This window comes from Aulonocara stuartgranti (assembly GCF_965226115.1).
Source record: "Aulonocara stuartgranti genome assembly, chromosome: 11".
NCBI classification, from domain to species: domain Eukaryota; kingdom Metazoa; phylum Chordata; class Actinopteri; order Cichliformes; family Cichlidae; genus Aulonocara; species Aulonocara stuartgranti.
This window is the reverse complement of record NC_138947.1, coordinates 4722579-4739913: the sequence shown is the minus strand read 5'-3', so window position 1 is coordinate 4739913 and position 17335 is coordinate 4722579. Positions and strand designations below refer to the sequence as shown.

Sequence of the window (17335 nt, the reverse complement as noted above, 5' to 3'; positions counted from 1 at the left end):
TATTTAATGGATATTCACACTTTTATCGCCATCGTTTACCGTGGGATACCTCACCAAACTCTCTCTCATGGGAATCGAACTGTAGAATAGTTTCTCACTTTATTACGTGTTAGAAGTGATACATCCTAAAGAAGAGTCTTTGGGAGAGGAGGCGGAAAACAAGAAAATTACATATTTACATTAAACACACAAACAGGCTACTGTTACCTTTTGATATCAGTCCCCTTTTTCACACGTTTTCAAGGATGCGTCTAAAAAAATTACGCACTCCCTCAAATTCAGAATACACTTTCCTGACTCTTAGTCGGCGAAACATGTGTGCACAAAGTTGTTGTTATACAGTCATGATTAAAAGACAAATATCTACAGACATGAATATAGAAATGTTAATGAAAAAAATATAGGAACAACATGAGACTTTTCCTTGCTGCAGATTTTTGCTCACTGCTAAAAACTTCGACACTTGAAAGATGCCTCGGCTTTGTCTTCATAACCATTTTACCCCAGAGCCTGTTTTATAAGGACACATCTTATTTCTCTGTACAGGATAATGGCCTAAAAGGTCGGAGTGATTTACCTGAGCTTCACGCTGTGTGGGCGGCTCTTTTGTCACATATGCAAGTAAAGTCTCAGAGGGGCTGATTACACATTTCAAAGGCTCGTGCCTCTCCCACTTGTATGGGCAGCTGCACGCGCCAGAGGATTAGGGAAAACTCCAAGCGACGCGCCATTCAGTCTGCATGTATCTCCAAAATTACTACAAATGTATTAAAAGTAAAACGTTTAAAGGAAATTAGATGCCTTAATCAGTAATTAAATATATGCATACATGTTTATATTTGTTACATCTTCAGCGACCAGTTGTGGAGGGATGAACTTAAAAGTCACATTTATTGATGTATTCCTACCTGTAGTAGGTTTTAGTGAGCTTCTGAAAAACTTTATCAATTAATTCTAATCACGGCGTATTCGTCATTACTAATAATCTATCTCACTTCCGTGAATAATAATAAAGATCTACTGAATAGTCATTGTATTTTGGCACGTGTCTGTTGCCTCGTGTTGCCACACTCTGAATATCAAAGTCACCCTGAGGTGATTCACAAACCTCACACTACCTTTATCGGCGTTCATGAATAATTATTTGCATGATACTGTGCGACAAAAGGTCTATTTTCAAAGTGACAGTGAGTCGGTGATAAACGGGCTGGCATTTATGTGTTGCTGTTTTAGTGTCTAAATGTTTGTATCTGTAGATTTAAGGGAACAGGAATTAAAACTGACGAATCAACTTTGACTACATGAAGACCGTGATGTTTTTTTTTAGTTGTTCCCTGGCATTTAACTGCATTAATTTAAAGATCTGTTCATATCTTGGAAGAATTTTTTCTGTCTGCATCTTATTTGCATGAATGTCGGTGGGAATGAGCTTGGAAAGAAAAGCGTCTGGATTGTAAAAAGTGGAAAATACGCGTGCGAACGTGGGAAGTGTCGCCTCTCACTTTCAGAGTTGTGTCAATTTTAACAGGTAGCTGTAAATGCAGCGCTAATTCCTCCTTTCCCACGAGAAATATCTCGATCATTTCGATGCTGCTTTCTCTGTACAAATTAAAGAATTTTCTGAATTAAGTAGGGGAGACCGGGGATAGTTGTAACGTGGGTCAGTTGTAACACTTCCAATTTCTCCAATCAGGGCTAAGTTTCAAATGATGTGACTCATCCTGTGCATGCCCAACTCAGTTCTGCTATCACATGTGAAAAATCAGCACATTTCGTCAAACACAGACAATTTAACACGAAAAAAAGTAATTTGTATGCCAAAAAGTAAGTTTTTCTATTTTATTTCAATTTCTAATAGCATTATCTGCTTTGCAGTTAAACTCATCAAACTTGAATTATGTTATTTGTATGTCTGTGGGGATATATTCTGTGTAGGTCTTTAGTGCTAGTGTTTTAGCCGTTGGCTGTAATGTTAGCTAGTTCATGGCTATAGTCTGGGTCAGTTGTAACAGCAACAGTCTGGGTTAGTTGTAACAATAATGCAGATGTTACAACTTACCACACTATTACTTTAACTTATATTAAACAAGTTGGGGCAACAACATCAGCAGAGAGAGGTTCACTGGTCGCATTTGTATATGCGGTTAATGCCATTGGCAACACAATTCCCCCACTGTTTGTGTTCCCACACATACATTATGCAGACCACTGTGTCAGAGATGGACCAGTAGGAAGTACTGGTAGTGGAAATAAATCAGGATGGGTGCAAGAAACAGATTTCCTCATCTTTCTGAAGCACTTTGCAAACCACACCAAGGTAAGCCATGATAAAAAGTAATGGAATTGCGATGCTGGTGAACAACTACATTTTTTCAGCTTCATTGTTATGTTCAAAATTGGTGCAAGAGTTGTAGGTTATAATGCCCACTGAGCCAATGAGGCCAAACTCAAGGAAGACCAACCAAAATTAATGAAATATTCAGTTGCAGAAAATTCCATAATTTGTCTTTTTTGGGGGGTTGGAATATGTTCAAAAGCTAGATTTCTGCATTCTGTCACACACACACATAGCTACATAAATGGATGTAAGTGCATTCATGTGATGAATAAACAAAGATTACATGTTAATGTTTTGTTAGTACCCTTATTTCATTGTGTTACATTTCACCCCAGGATATGTTACAACTAACCCAGACTATGGGGTTAATTGTAACATTTCACTCTTTGTGTTTGAGGCCATACCATGCAATGGGTAATTGTGCTACAGAGAAAATAGCTGCACTATTTAATAGCAGAGACATGTAAATACTTTGCATAACATTTTGAATCCACTACCTTAAAAGAGCTCCAATTTACAGACAGAAATGTCAAAAATGTTACAACTATCCCCGGTCTCCCCTATATTGGCTCGGCGAAAAATCTGAAAATCTTTCTCCTCCTGTAAGTGATTGTTTTTTATTCAACTTAAAATAGTTCTGAAATGAAAACTGGTCATAGGATCACACCGTCGCTCCTAAAAAGCAAGCTTTCCTTGATTAAGGCACGTGTCAGCTTTGCATGCGCAAATAGCCCCCCTCTCCCAAAGCAAAATGAGCTACCAGCTTTTTCAAATGAAGCACAAGAGCAGGAAAAAACAGAACAGCATCTGGAGTAAAATTATGTTTATTTTAAGTTAAATTTTCAAACGTTTTGACGCAAGACTTTTTTTTTAACTTTACGCACGCGACTGCGCATAAGATTCATTTTCTTGTTTTATACTCTTGACATCAGATCGAGATTAGACAAGTTCAAAAATAAAAACAAATCTAGGATTTTTTCATTTGCAGTGTTACCAAACGGTGAGACCAAGGGACCTGGAGGAGGGGTAGGGAAGTAGGAGGAGTCTGAGAGGCTGTCAGGACCACAGTAAAAAATAAGTGGCAGGAAACTAGAGCCTCATTTCCAGATCAGTAACAGACTGCGAAGGAAGCTGTTACCAGTAGACCAGAGCAGAACATGGGACCATCGGTTGGTAGGAAGCTGTTACATGAGGCGGAGGAAGCAACAAATAATAGAAAGGTAAAGGAATTCCAGATACCTGTCAAGTGACGTGATTTCATTTCATATAGTGATTCTCTGTTATTACCACAATAACAATCAGATTCATTGAAGATTAAAGCATCAGCTTTGTCAAAATTTCAGTAATTTGGAGATATGAAATAGTTTGTATAATTTAGTGCGCTGAATTCCCTCTAATCATTTAGTCATTTCCATTTGCTCCTTTTTTTTTGCTTTTCTTTGGTAGTTTTTCTTTTTACGCGGTATATAATTAAACAAAATCAGGAAACCACGTTTAGACTTTGGTTTTCTTTTCTTTTTTTTCTTTTTTTTTTGCGATAGTTAATAAAATCTCAGGTGGAGAAACGTCGGAGGGACAGAATGAACCGCAGTTTGGAGTGTCTGAGGACCATGTTTCTGCAGGAGCCACAAGAAGTAAGAGAAGTTTTTAGTTCTCTATGAATTTTATAGAAATAAATCGATGTGGTTCATACTTGTGGTTTTTATTAATTTATTATTATGAAACATGAAGGTTAACTTGCTGCTCTCATGCAGGGGTCCACTCAGCACCGAGTGGAGAAAGCTGAGATACTGGATCACACAGTCCTCTTCCTCCAGAACACTGCCAAAGGAGACAAGACTACAGGTGGACGTGGGGACCAGAAACGCTCCTTCCAGGACGGTTTCTCCACTTGCCTGCAGACAGCTGCGGGGTTTCTGGGCCCCGAGGGGAAAGGGTCGGAGCTCGGATCGGCGCTGGATGCAGCTTTTGCCGCTCGTTTGGCCCGTTCACACTCACAGCCCGAAGGTCTCCAAAGCAGAAACTTTTTGCCGCACGCAAAGTTTATTCTGCGGGTGCTGAGGCAGAAGTCCAAGCTCAGACTCCCGGCACGTGCCTCAGGGGAGAAACGTTTGATCCGACCTTACCCACTCCCACTCCAACAAAGGTTTCCCAGAGTCCCCAAACAGCCTCAGAAACAAAGAGAGTCCGAGATCAGAGCGGAGAGAGGAGCGACCAAACAGAGCTCAGCCCAGAGCTCCCCCTCCAGCCACACTTTGTGGAGACCTTGGCCCTGATCACCAGGCAGGGACTTCAGAACAATCAATGACTATAAACTATTTGGCAAAAACACACAACTTCTTTTTAAAAACTGTAGTCTTATGAAGACGCATAACTTCAGGTCCTGTAAATATTGTAAATACCCGAGTATGACTTGATCTGTATGTGTAATAGGGTTGATTCACTGTTTTAAATACTTTTCAATGAGCTCAGTCAGCCACGTAAGTGGCTCAGGGGAACGGGGACTCTCTCAGGCTGCGACACAGGTGAGCTGGATCAGCCGAGCGGTCCAGCTGGGATTGCTGCGCTGAAGAGCGAGTGAAGAGGTGAGTTTCACGAAGCCGAGGAGATTTTGTCCTCTTTGATGCGCTACTAAAAGCTGCTACTATGTGCCGTCATGATTAAAGAGCATGCTGCGGTAGTGGATAATGACTGAGTGTCCATCCATCACATTTCCAGGTGTGGAAGCTCAGGGTTTGAGGCTGGGAGACCCACGCAGACCTTCATATTCACCTCTCTGGTGGAACGAGCGACACCTGTGTCTCTGTGTACAACATCACTTCTATTCAATCTGAAGATATTTCTGGTCGGTTTTTGCACAATAATTTATTCTGGATTTCTCCCTATGGCGAGCTGTACTCTTCAAAGTTAAAACAACCAAATAAATCTTTAAAAACATGTCAGATGATTGTTTCAAGATTAAAGGAAACCCGGAGGCCTTTTACTCTTTCAGCTCTTTTTAGTCCGAGGCAGAGGTGTGAAGCTCGGCCTCCTGCAGAGTTACATCCTCCAGGTGTGAAGACTGGTCATGAAATGAAAGAGCTCAGCAGCTCTCACTTCAAAGACATCATAGCCATTGTCGCACTTTATTTACTGGCACTGAAAGACTTTTGGATTAAGATTAGTTAATATAGTTCAGATAATTTAAGACAACTCAATAATAATAATAATAATAATATGAATAATATGAATAATAATATTAATAACTACATCCACTTTTTTCTGCATCATCCAGTTTCATTTCTCACAGTTGCCTTTAAACATATTTAGAATAGCAGGATCCATTAAAGTCAAGATCATTTCACATAATTAACACACAGCTCACGTCTGCGTTTGTTTCCTTTGTATTCAGCGTCTATCCTGTCACCAGCATCGCCCCGAGCTGCTCAGAGGTCATTTGTTTTCCACGCGTGTGTGGTGTCAGGTCCCAGGGAGCAAAACGTGTCTTAACCCCGTAAGAATCAGTGGCATTTTTTTCCCCTATCGTCACCGTTAGTTTCAAACTATATTGCAGGCTTTATGTGACACCAGCAGTGATAAAGTGACACCGTCTCAATGCTGGTCATCATGCCCTTTTGCTGCTAAAGTATTTATACCTACATTCTATATTCATACTTGTACTCAGGTTGGTACTCTATTGTATTATTTTATTACTTGTTTTTCTGTTTTGAAAAAAAAAAAACCCAAAAACTTTATTTAATACTTTTTAAATTCTGTTTTTTTAAATTCTGTTTCTTCGTTCCACCTCATGTAAACATGTGATGCGAATGACAAATAAAGCTCCTTGAATCCTTATAGTTCTCATACACATTTTATATGAAGTGCAATTTATGGACCGTGAATGCCTCATCACTTCCGGCCCTGCAGCTCGTTATAGGCAACTTCCCCCGACAAAACCTTTTCTCCATTAATTTCAATCTTCTGAAGAAAATAACTGTAGTAACGTCTTGACAGAGTTTTACTGCTTTATGGCTCAGTCAGCACCATTATACTTGTATATTATATATAATGTACATGTATATATAACACCAACCCCTGTTATACTGTGGTTCTGTTATTTGACTCATGTGCATCTGATAAGGATTCTTCCTGAATGTCTGTGAAGACATTCCCCCACTACCTGCATCCAAACAAGTGACAATAAATAAAGAATGGATGGATGGACCACATTCTGTGCAATCAAAAGGCAAAACATTTTATTAGATAAACAGTGAGTTTTTAAAAGAAACTTTGGATCATGATGTCTGATGGCATATATACCAGGTCTTGGTTTTTACATTTCTTGAAAAAATCTTTGGTCACTTCCACAGACTGCTAAGTGTAAGTCTACGCAAGAGATCGAACAGGCCTGACTGGTCTGTGTTCTCCAGTTTGTCATCTGGGATGCGAGAAAGTTCAGTAACGATGTTTCCGTGCCTCAGAAACAACTTAAATTCATTGAGCTTCTCCCTCCTAAAGCCTCTCTCCATCTGATGCTGCCGTTGGTCCCTGATGAAGTCAAGTCAAACAAACAAAGGGGTATGACTTGACCATAACTTAACTGGCGGATAACTGATGACAAGCTACACATCCAGTTCAATCACAAGCTTATTAACACAATTTTAAAACTATAAATCATCCACTTGCATCCTATCACATTAAGATTTGCAGCATGAAGTCAGAGTAAACTGATGTTACTTACTTTCTGCATCACTGCAGGCAGCTTATTCACAGTGTTTGTCTAGGAGGAAGAAAATGATAAATTACAGGATGCTTTTATAAGTATTTTATAAATATTTAGAATACAAAAGGATCACATCCGACGTTTCTTTTTTAGATTTGGGAAGTATTTTCCTAATTCATCTCTATGGGTTTGAAGTTGAGATTTTCCAGGCTGAAACATTTTAAAGGACTGGATTAGAGCAGAACAGTTTCAGATCATTTGACTGCACAGGGCCTGCAACACTGTGTTTGAATGCAAACAAATGTTTGAGCAGGCTGCTGGGAAGATTCATACTAGTCCAATACTACAATCACTTTCAAAGTGCCAAGCATGAAAGCTGCTTTTCAAATTAATAATTAAAATAGTAAAAATCCCTGCTGCAGGTTGTAAGAATTAAACTTGCAGGTTTTCTGTTATCTTTACAGTCTGTGTTAAATCATTTATGCATCATAAATTAAGAATAAAACCTAATGAAAAAATATTTTGATGTGGTTCTGTTGGCTTCATCAGGTGATGGCCTCCAGCTCACACTGGAACGGTTCGCAGCCGAGTGTGAAGCAGCGGGAATGAGGATCAGCACCTCCAAATCTGAGGCCATGGTTCTCAGCCGGAAAAGGGTGGAGTGCCCACTCCGGGTCGGGGATGAGTTCCTGCCCCAAGTGGAGGAGTTCAAGTATCTCGGGGTCTTGTTCACGAGTGATGGGAGCCGGAGATCGACAGACGGATTGGTGCTGCGGCCGCTGCACCGGTCCGACGTGGTGAAGAGGGAGCTGAGCGTAAAAGCAAAGCTCTCAATTTACTGGTCGATCTACGTCCCTACCCTCACCTATGGCCACGAGCTGTGGGTAGTGACTGAAAGAACAAGATCGCGGATACGAGCGGCGGAAATGAGCTTCGCCCAAAGGGTGGCTGGCCTCTCCCTTAGCGATAGGGTGAGAAATTCAGTCATCCGGGAGGGGTTCAAAGAAGAGCCGCTGCTCCTCCACATCGAAATCAGCCAGCTGAGGTGGTTCGGGCATCTGACAAGGATGCCTCCTGGGTGAGGTGTTCCGGGCGTGTCCCACCGGGAGGAGGCCCCGGGGCAGACCCAGGACACGCTGGAGAGATTATATCTCATGGCTGGCCTGGGAACGTCTTGGTGTTCCCCCAGATAAGCTAGAGGAGGTGGCTGGGGAGAGGGAGGTCTGGGGCTCTCTGCTTAGGCTGCTGCACCTGCGACCCGGCCCCGGATAAAGGGAGGGAGGGAGGGATGGAAATATTTGTCTCAAGGTTGTCTGCACAAATATTTTTTACAACAAATATTCACATTGCATGCTGATACTGCATGTCAATATATGAATCAGACTCTGTATCAACAGATATTCACTATCAAAGGACTCGAATCCAGATTAGAGCCACAAAAACTTTATCCGAATATTTCCTGGCTTTAAGTGTTGTGACGGTTAACAATTATTGTTTCACCGAGTACACAGTAAGTGTGGATGAAGCAGAACGAGTATTACTGGGTATAAAGAGTGGAAAGTTTTGTTTAATTATTACCCTCTGTAGCCTTTGATGCCCCAAACCAGTGTTTTTTTGGCTCAACTGAGTTCACCTGCCCCCCGTCATGGTTCTTGAATCTGTTCTTCCTCAGTCTCTGTTAAGTCATCATCTCATCTCATTCAAAGTCCTTCACCCTCCCACTGTTTGTTTTTTTCTTCTAGGATATTGGTATTCGTTTATTTTCCCCAGTTTCCATTCTTGATTAAAAGTTCAGTTCAGTTTTAAACTTGTCTTACAGTCTTAGTTGTGTTTGCAGTGAGGTCCTGAGTAATTTTAGCGCAGAAATGTGAAAATCATTTACTGAGAAGAGAGCAGAGTTAATATTTGTGAACTTACCAACAGTAGTGACACCGGTTACTCCCCTCGAGGATCTTGGACCTGTACAGAAAATATTAAAATGACTTCACACTTATTATAAATCACTGGCACTAAATAATCTAACCGTTTTGTTCTCAAAATGTCTGAAATGTAATCTTTTTTCAAATTTGTCCTGAACTTTCTCTCCCTTATGCACTCACAACATTTCTACCTTTGAATCACTTATTGCCTGAAAGTCTACATTTATCACTTCAGATGGGTCTCTAACATGAACCGTTTATAAGTGGAACTGCACAACATGCATTCTTCTAGATGCAAAAGATTAATAACAAGAACACAACACTGAATACTTTTCTACTTGATAGATTAGCGAAAGCTGTTTGGATCTCACCTTCCCCATAACCAGACTTTGGATGATCGTCTGAAATAAAATACAAAGCAAATAACAATCTAAACAGTAAATGTTATTTTACAGTCACCATAAAGATTTTATACAAACAGCTACGTGCTATCTGAAGTATTCTATTTAATAGTTAAATGTGACATATTCCAATCTCTTTGAAATAATAATTGACAAGTGAGCAAAATTTAAATGGCTCCAGCCAAATAAAAAGGACCCTGAAAGCTTTGGTGAGTGGGTTGGGATGAATTTAAAAAAAAAAAAAAAAAAAAAAACTTATCAAAGCTATGATCTCCATCTTTAAGTAAAAATATATTAAAAACATATTCTTTGAGAATATCATGTTTTCTGACAATAGTATATTAAAAATAACAGTATCTAACCCTTTGAGTGTGCATTAGGATATACAAATTTGATTTGTTTCATTTCAATTACTGACCTTTTTGGAGTTTACAGGTCCAGACAGGTTCATACACCGGTTCATATTTTTTGGACAAAGCATACTGAAGTTTTAGATTGAAGCATCCTTTGGGATTTTCAATGTACACTTCATAGAAGTTGGAGTCCTGGCCATTATATCTGAGGGTTATTTTCTAGTTAAAAATATAACAGAGAAGGGAGAGGAGTTAGTCCAGTTCCATCAGAAGCAAAATAATAAAAATAAAAGACTGCAAAGAGTCAACTGAATATGCAGCTGCTCTGTGACTTAACCTGGAAATCTATCAGCAAGTCTGATGACAAAGCTTCTGGTGAAAGTCACCAATTTTTCAGTGCTTCTGGTCCACACAGTGGATTCTCAGGCCAGTATTTCAATTATGTCCACACGTTCTTTATTGAGGAACAGAGACGTTTAACAAGGTAAATAAAAAGCTAAACCATCTTTGGGTGACAGCCGATGGTTTCCAGATTGCATTCCAGCAAATGCAAAACCTGCTCTAAGTAACCGATTGAAAGAACTATTAGTGGACTACAAATGGAAACCAGAAATCTTCCTGACTCTTGCTCACAGGACAGTGTATTCAAATGCATTTATCTATTCATAGAGTAGTGAAGAAATGTGACAATATCTTACTGCAGATTCCTCTGTGATTCCCACCCATACTGGTCACACTATTTACAACCCGTCGTAAAAATGCTCTGATCCTAAAGCACCACAGTTGCTGACAGAGTGTAAAAAGCGTACCTTTGGTTGAATTTCTGCCGAGTCGGTGTCGGCTGTGAGGGAGAAACCATGATGCATTTTGAGGTACTCATCTGGGCGTGGCTTGGTAATTTTTTCATATCCATAACACAATTCTTGCTTGTCCACTTTCTGTGAGGAAAAAAAAAAAATTCAACTCAGTATTATCCAATCACAACACCAGGTGCCTCAAGGTGCTTTCTGTTGTGAGGTAAAGACCCTACAAATATACGTCAAGTCCAAAAGTCCTTCAGGATTGCCTCAGCATTTCCATCTGTTGTCTTTAAATACAGTTTAAAAACAATGTATGGAGTTTACTCTAAATTAGTGTAAATACATTTGAAGAAAAAGTGCTGTTGCCGAGAATAAAGATATTATTCAAAGCAGACTTAAAATAATATTTATAACACTCTACTTTTGTATCCTGTTTGTTTCCAGAACTCTAGGATTATATTTCATATATAATTTATATTCAGCTTTTCATTAACAATTTTATAATGTTATTATCTGCTGTGGCTATAAATCAGTGAGATTATATTTTACTTAAGTCGGTAAAATGTAACATTATCTGACAGACAGATCTCATGACTCGTACATGAAGATTAACCGTTTTCTGTTGTCACTGCAACTGCATTCACATACATCATTAATCCATGGGTTACCAAAACAAGTGTTTACAGCCAGCTTATAAAAAGAAAACTGAAATATTTTCCACAAATGTATACATTCTATCTTAAAGTAAAATGACTTCCTTCTCTTAATATTCACTTTTATCCCTTAATTCTTTTTTTAATTATCTTAAAATAACTTTTCTTATGAAATACTACTCTCCAAATTTGAACATCTATCTTCTAATGAAACAGACCATATAAGTAAGATTGCCACCTTTCAAAGTTTGTGAAGTCCCTGAAACACAATCGCAATTTCCCTAGAGTAGACCAGAGGAGTCTTCCCTTTCTAGTAATTAGAAAGAATGCATATTCCGCATTGGCTCCACTTTTCAGCCCTGCAAGTTAAAGCCATCATTCAACTACAGCATATGTCTAATACTCTATTGGGGTCAGTCTGAGTCTGTGTTATTTTTCCTGTGACAAATACAGATTCAGTTACCCGTTGTAGAGCAGGATCATTTGGAATCACAAAGACGTGGAGTTTGAGGAATGGGGTGTTGGGTTTGTAGTATAGCAACACGTTACAGCTGATTTTAACAGGGGGGCCCATCTTCATCACGACTGCTTTCGGAAAGTAAGTTAACTCGTTTAACTTGACGTGTGATGCTGTGACCTCACGCACTTCTTCTACAAAATCTCCGCAGTCATCTAGATGCAGGACTGCAAACTTGTCGGGGATGTCATCTGCACAAAAATACACAGAAAACACAAAGAGAAAGAAGAAAGTTTGGATCAGAAATGCAAAAGTTTTTTAATATATTAGTAACTTCTTCATGTCCTCTTACCTATACAAACCCAGTGTGGCAGGTGCATTTCACTTAACTGCCCAGCAGTGACTGCAACATCAATTACAGGACCTGCAGGCATGTACTGTCTGCTTTCCACTCTCTCCATGTGTCCTCCCCAAGAGCAGAAGTGGTACTGAAAGCTGATCTTTTCCTTACAAACCCAGCGCAAGCCAGAGACACTGCATTCAAAGTCTCCCGCTTCAGACTGAAGGCTAAAGTGAAAAAATAAAAAGGAACACAGCGTCATTTTTAACACTTCATTTTATGTCAAATGCAGAATTAAGATTTTGCAAAACTGGGTCTTCTTCTGGCAAAGAAATCTGAATCACTGTTGATTTCCCGTAATTCACCTGTAAGTTGGAGCCTTGTCTGCATCTGTAGTGTTCACCCCAGGCTCAAGTTTAGTCCAGTTGCTGGAATGCTGCTGCAGAAGACAATCAATTAAATAAGTGCAGATTTTACATTGTGTAACACCACATATATGAACAAATACATATTTAAAAAATTAATGAAAGAAACATGAGTGAATGTATGAAAGTACCATCATAGTTGCACAACCCTCGATCTCAGAGCTTCTGGAAGCTTCTGGTCTTGAAACACAGAGAATTTAAGTGGACAAACTACAAAGTACAGTGCAAATGAAGCAATTTAGGTCAGGATGCTTCAGGAGAGTTAATAAAACACACTCAAACATCAGTCTCTATTTTATTCCTTAGCTGTCCTCTCCTATCAAGTAAGCCAAGTGATAAAACTTAAATCTGGGTCTCCTGAAGTGTCATTTCCACACAGAGGAAACCTGTTTGCATCAAGAAATTCCATGATTTTTGCACACTGACTAATCAGCCTCTCATTTCTCTAATTTGCACCTCATCTTTTGTTATACTGAACAATGTCTCAATTGCTGAAATAGATCTGGAAAAGAGAGGAGCCTTTGACAGAGCACCATAATCACGAACGCAGAGGTCTAGCCTGAGTATTTAAAAGAAAGGTATAAAAGTAGAATAGGTGGAATATACAAACCACTGCAGGAGGAAGAATCTACAGACAAAATGTTTGGATTCATACTTTGCTTCAGTTATTTAAGCTGTTTAACTTCATGATCAAACTGTCTTACGTCCACTGTGTGAGATTAAAGGAGGGGGGGGGGGGGGGGGGGGGGGGGGGGTAGAGTTTTTCACATGTTGTGAATTTAATTAAAGGTTATTCAAACTATTAAAAAGGCTATGGACAGAGTTACACTGTAATGAAATCACGATAAGCAATCATGAGGCGACAGCAGACACCCTGCATCCCCTACCGAACGATTTTTAAGTTGTTTAGATTAATTTCAAACCACCTCATATTTCAGCAGCCTGCTACTAAATAACTTTTAAGAATATTAAAATGTTAAAACGCCTTTAAATGTCATTTTTAGAACAAAAACCTGCTGCAGAAAGACTGAATGATAGCTCGTATACAGACAAACTATGGCGTTACATTCAGTTGACGCTAAACGCGGAAATAAAGCTCACTCGCTTTCTCTCCCGTTGTTTTACGACTTGCTTATTTAAATTAGAAGCTCTGAAACGGGGAAAAGGTTAGGAAACAGCACTGGCTCTTTCAATAACACGCTCAAACCAGTGAAGTCTAAAAGTTAGTTATAGCCTAGGCTTTAAAATAGCGTCCCCACACGAACCGTTTCTCCAGCCTCTTCACTCCTAACATGAACGCTCACTTCCCTGCGCACAGTCACAATGCAGTTTGTGTAACAACGGTGCATTTGTCTTATATGCTAATACTTCAACTTACATGGAAAAAAGTTTATGTGTTTTTAACATTCACACCAATTACAAGACAAAAAATACCTTTTCCTGTATCCTACACAAGCCCCGCCTCCCGACCGAGTTCCACCAATAGAATCTCCGGGTTCTTTTCCTGGTTTGTGACAAGCTGTAGCAACATCCGGTTGTTTAAATGCCATATATCCGTCCAATGATTATCTTCACAAGAAATTCAATATAGATACGACCGCATGCACTTTCTGCAGTACTGATGTTGAAACTACAGAGCCTATTTTTTAGTTCCAGATGTTTTTGGGATGATTTTCAGTACTGGTTAACCTCTAAAAAATTTGACTGCCCTTCTCTAACCTTTCAAGTAATTAGATTTGGCCTACAAACAGAAAATAAAAAAATAGACTTTGGGATTAACAACTTATTTATAGTTGCAAAATTTTTCATTCACAAATGTCGCTTCTTGAAAACGTGTTTTGCTGGCTTTAAAAATGAAGTCCTGCTGTGGAAGGCTTCATTGGATAAGTGTAACTTAGCTCACACCTTACTTGAATTTTTGATGCAGCTTTTCAATTGATGTAGCTAGATTGTATGTGCGTACTTTTGTTTTTACTTTTATATGATAGGTCACCTTACTGTACTTGTATGCTGTTTTATGGTATCTCTCACCTATACTGTTCTTTAAATGTTCTTTGTTCGACGACTGCTTTGTTCTTAACTACTTATACCTGTATATAACTTTTTGTTGATATGTAAAATAAGTGCTGTAATTGTTATTTTGTTTGACCAAAAAAAGTATATAATGGAGGAGACAGCGATTTTGATCAATCCTGCACCACACAAAAAATAATTTAACCCCACAGAAATTAAAGAGTACCTGCAGAATCACAAAGTAGAAAAAAATGTGTGCTTTCAGGCTTTTATTCTTAATAGAATCTGAGTTTTGTGTTCCTCACAGAAATAGTTCACTATTTCTCATTTAAAATATATGTTTTCATCAAATTTGGATCATTTGTATTCATTTATTTAGACTGTATTTATTTATTTGCGACGAATTCTGTGTGAAGAAGCAATCTTTCACGGCGTATTAAATGTAATTTTAGTCAAATCTGTGTGCTTTTCTCACGGTTGCGGAAGGATCTGCTTATAAATCAAAGTTGAGCTTAAAGTCTTTAAAGATTTCGTTATTTTTAAAGCAAATGTTACCGCGTTTTCCAAACACCGTCATAATAAATAAACGAAGTCTAGTAGACCTGCGTTTGTCCCTCTAAACACATGGCAGCGTGCAGACAAATGTTGCTTAAGTGGGAGTGTGTGCTTCAGCTCTTCTCTCTGGTCGCAGGGAGGCTCAATCTTCGCTTTATTACTTGTTAAACCTGATACCTCACTTAACAAATGTGCTCGGAGGGGAAGTGACTTTCTGGTTCCCACGCGAAACACACGTGAGAGGTTGTCACACGGGTCCAAAACAAGCTGTTATTTTGTTGTGATCATGTAACCAAACATGGCGACGTGAGGAGTCGCGCGTAAAACCATGGATTTTACGCATATCAAAGTTTCTTTTGAAAACCATTATACAAGAAATCAAACATCGCATTTTAATAATTCAGACTAAAATGTGAAATAAAATGAAATCCCGTGTAGATTATCTAAAACAGAACAAAAGCTCAAGCTGCTTGTGGCTGGATGTGAGCATATGCGCACTTTCACACTTTCATTGCTGATTTAGTGTGGGATCCCCTTACCGAACTCTTTTCCGTCAAAATGGAGCGGTGAAAACGGTATTTAACACTTTATGTATTTACACACTTTTATTCATTTACACACAAATAAACACAAACGTGTCTATAGACCAGGAACTTCTTATGAAAAGTCAACTGTTTACTCTTACTGTGAAAAATACTCAGAATAAAGTTTTTGCATAGAAAGATCAGCACAGACTGGCTTTTTTTTTCCATTAGGGGTTTTCTAAAACCTCCGTCAGAGATGGCCATGACAGAGATGGCTATCACATCGGTAGTTAACTTCTGGGTCAAGCTTTGTGCTCGCGCACATGAAAGGGGGCATTTAATCCGTCATGTGATTCTTTTTCTGCAGAAATAATCCTTATGAATGGCAGCTACCAGGACAGGCTGCAGAAAATCATAAATGTTGGGTTTTACCTCAAAGAACAGTAAAAAAAAAAAGTGTTTTTACACCTCCGATTTATTACTTTATCGCTCGGTTTTGTCACAGATCTTTGTCAAATTTGTCTCACAGGAGCTGATGACGCCTCTCATCTGCACGTGTCTTTCAAACTTGTAACGGGAGCCGCACGCGCCAGAATATTAATAAAGGGTTTAATTAAATTAATCGAATAAAGGGTTACGGTCTCTTTACTTTACAGGGATAAATATGAAAAAATTCGAGTATCAACGCGACAATTGGTTTACGGCCACAGAGGTGACGTCAAAGTTACTGTTCTAGGGTAGTCACGAGGTACGACGTAAACGTTAAGCAGTGGTAACATTCTAGCTACATTAGCAACAGCATTTAGTGGTTTGTTTGTGTTTGTTTTTTCAAATTAAAGCTGTTTGGATCTCGGGTACAAAACAGAAATGTGGGTGTCTTGTTAAAATTCCACTGAACATGTGTTGTCATATACATATATAGCTTACATCAGCACCATGGACAGAGCAACAGAGTTCATCAGGACCTTTGACTGAGAGGTGAGGAAGACCGTGATGTGATCCATGCACACTTCTCACTTTCCAATCTTTCTAAAGCACTCGTACTTCCAAAGGGAATTCCAAATGAAGCCCAACTGTGAGAAGTAAAACAAATTTAATGGAAAATATGCATATGCATGTATTCAGCAGTGTGGACAAGATGGGCAGTACTGACACACTTCAGTTTTCGTAATGCTGTTTTTAGCCTTTACAAGTAAATTACTCCTCTGTGGGAATACATTTATCTTGGCATTAAGATCTAAAACTGAATGGCAATCTTTCAAATTTCTGTGGAGAAATTTTGGCTCAATCTTCTTTGTTGAACTATTTTAAATCAGCAACATTTGAGGGTTTTTTTTTCTTTTCTTAATAGCATGAACGGCCTGTTTTAGACAAGTAAACAAATCTCGATAAAACGTTGCATAAACATCATCTGGGGTACCATGTACCAACATCTGGATTATTAAATTGTAAAGATCCTACAGTTACACAGAGAAAACAACTACAATCAGATAAACTCATATGAGCAAGTACTGGGCAAAAGGTGGAAGGAAAATTCCTCTTTGACAGAGAAAAACCTCAAACAGAACCAAATTCAGGGAGAGACAGACATCTTCTATGAGGGTGAGCGGAGTGAGAGAGGACAAAAGTGGGAAGTCTGTGGAAGAGAGAATTTAATAATAACTGATTAAAAGCAAAGCAGTATGTAAACACACATCCATGCAGAGGGGTTGTCTTTAACACAGAAAAGCCCATTAATAGATTAAATTTTCCATCGCATTTTTAAGTCAATATTATCATTTCAGAATAAACTTTGTCAAAACTAAATTCACAAGCAAGAGGAGGATTCTCACTCTTGGTCTCAGACATTCGGGGC

The 17335-nt window shown here is 39.0% G+C and overlaps 2 protein-coding genes across 11 annotated transcripts; one reads left to right on the top strand and one right to left on the bottom strand.

Annotated features, from left to right (window-relative positions):
* The first annotated feature begins 3445 nt into the window (after positions 1-3445).
* On the top strand, positions 3446-5307 carry LOC309717351 (transcription factor HES-4-B-like). Its single transcript, XM_082551870.1, has 4 exons — positions 3446-3558; positions 3880-3972; positions 4093-4923; positions 5057-5307. The coding sequence occupies exons 1-3, from the start codon at positions 3496-3498 to the stop codon at positions 4612-4614; spliced, it is 678 nt and encodes a 225-aa protein (XP_082407996.1). The 5' UTR covers positions 3446-3495; the 3' UTR covers positions 4615-4923; positions 5057-5307.
* Positions 5308-6537: 1230 nt separating this feature from the next.
* On the bottom strand, positions 6538-13861 carry LOC309717739 (NACHT, LRR and PYD domains-containing protein 1 homolog). 10 transcript variants are annotated; one of them, XM_082552525.1, is made up of 11 exons: positions 13767-13817; positions 12520-12568; positions 12329-12399; positions 11976-12190; positions 11630-11874; positions 10523-10651; positions 9779-9932; positions 9331-9360; positions 8958-8999; positions 7059-7097; positions 6538-6865 (listed from the first exon to the last, which is right to left on the bottom strand). In XM_082552525.1, the coding sequence occupies exons 1-10, from the start codon at positions 13793-13795 to the stop codon at positions 7081-7083; spliced, it is 981 nt and encodes a 326-aa protein (XP_082408651.1). In that variant the 5' UTR covers positions 13796-13817; the 3' UTR covers positions 6538-6865; positions 7059-7080. The 10 variants fall into 10 exon arrangements, with proteins under 10 accessions (XP_082408651.1, XP_082408650.1, XP_082408656.1 ...); XM_082552524.1 differs by lacking the exon at positions 13767-13817 and adding an exon at positions 13654-13759; XM_082552530.1 differs by lacking the exon at positions 13767-13817 and adding an exon at positions 13823-13851 and having other exon boundaries at positions 6540-6865; positions 12520-12598.
* Between the last annotated feature and the right edge of the window lie 3474 nt (positions 13862-17335).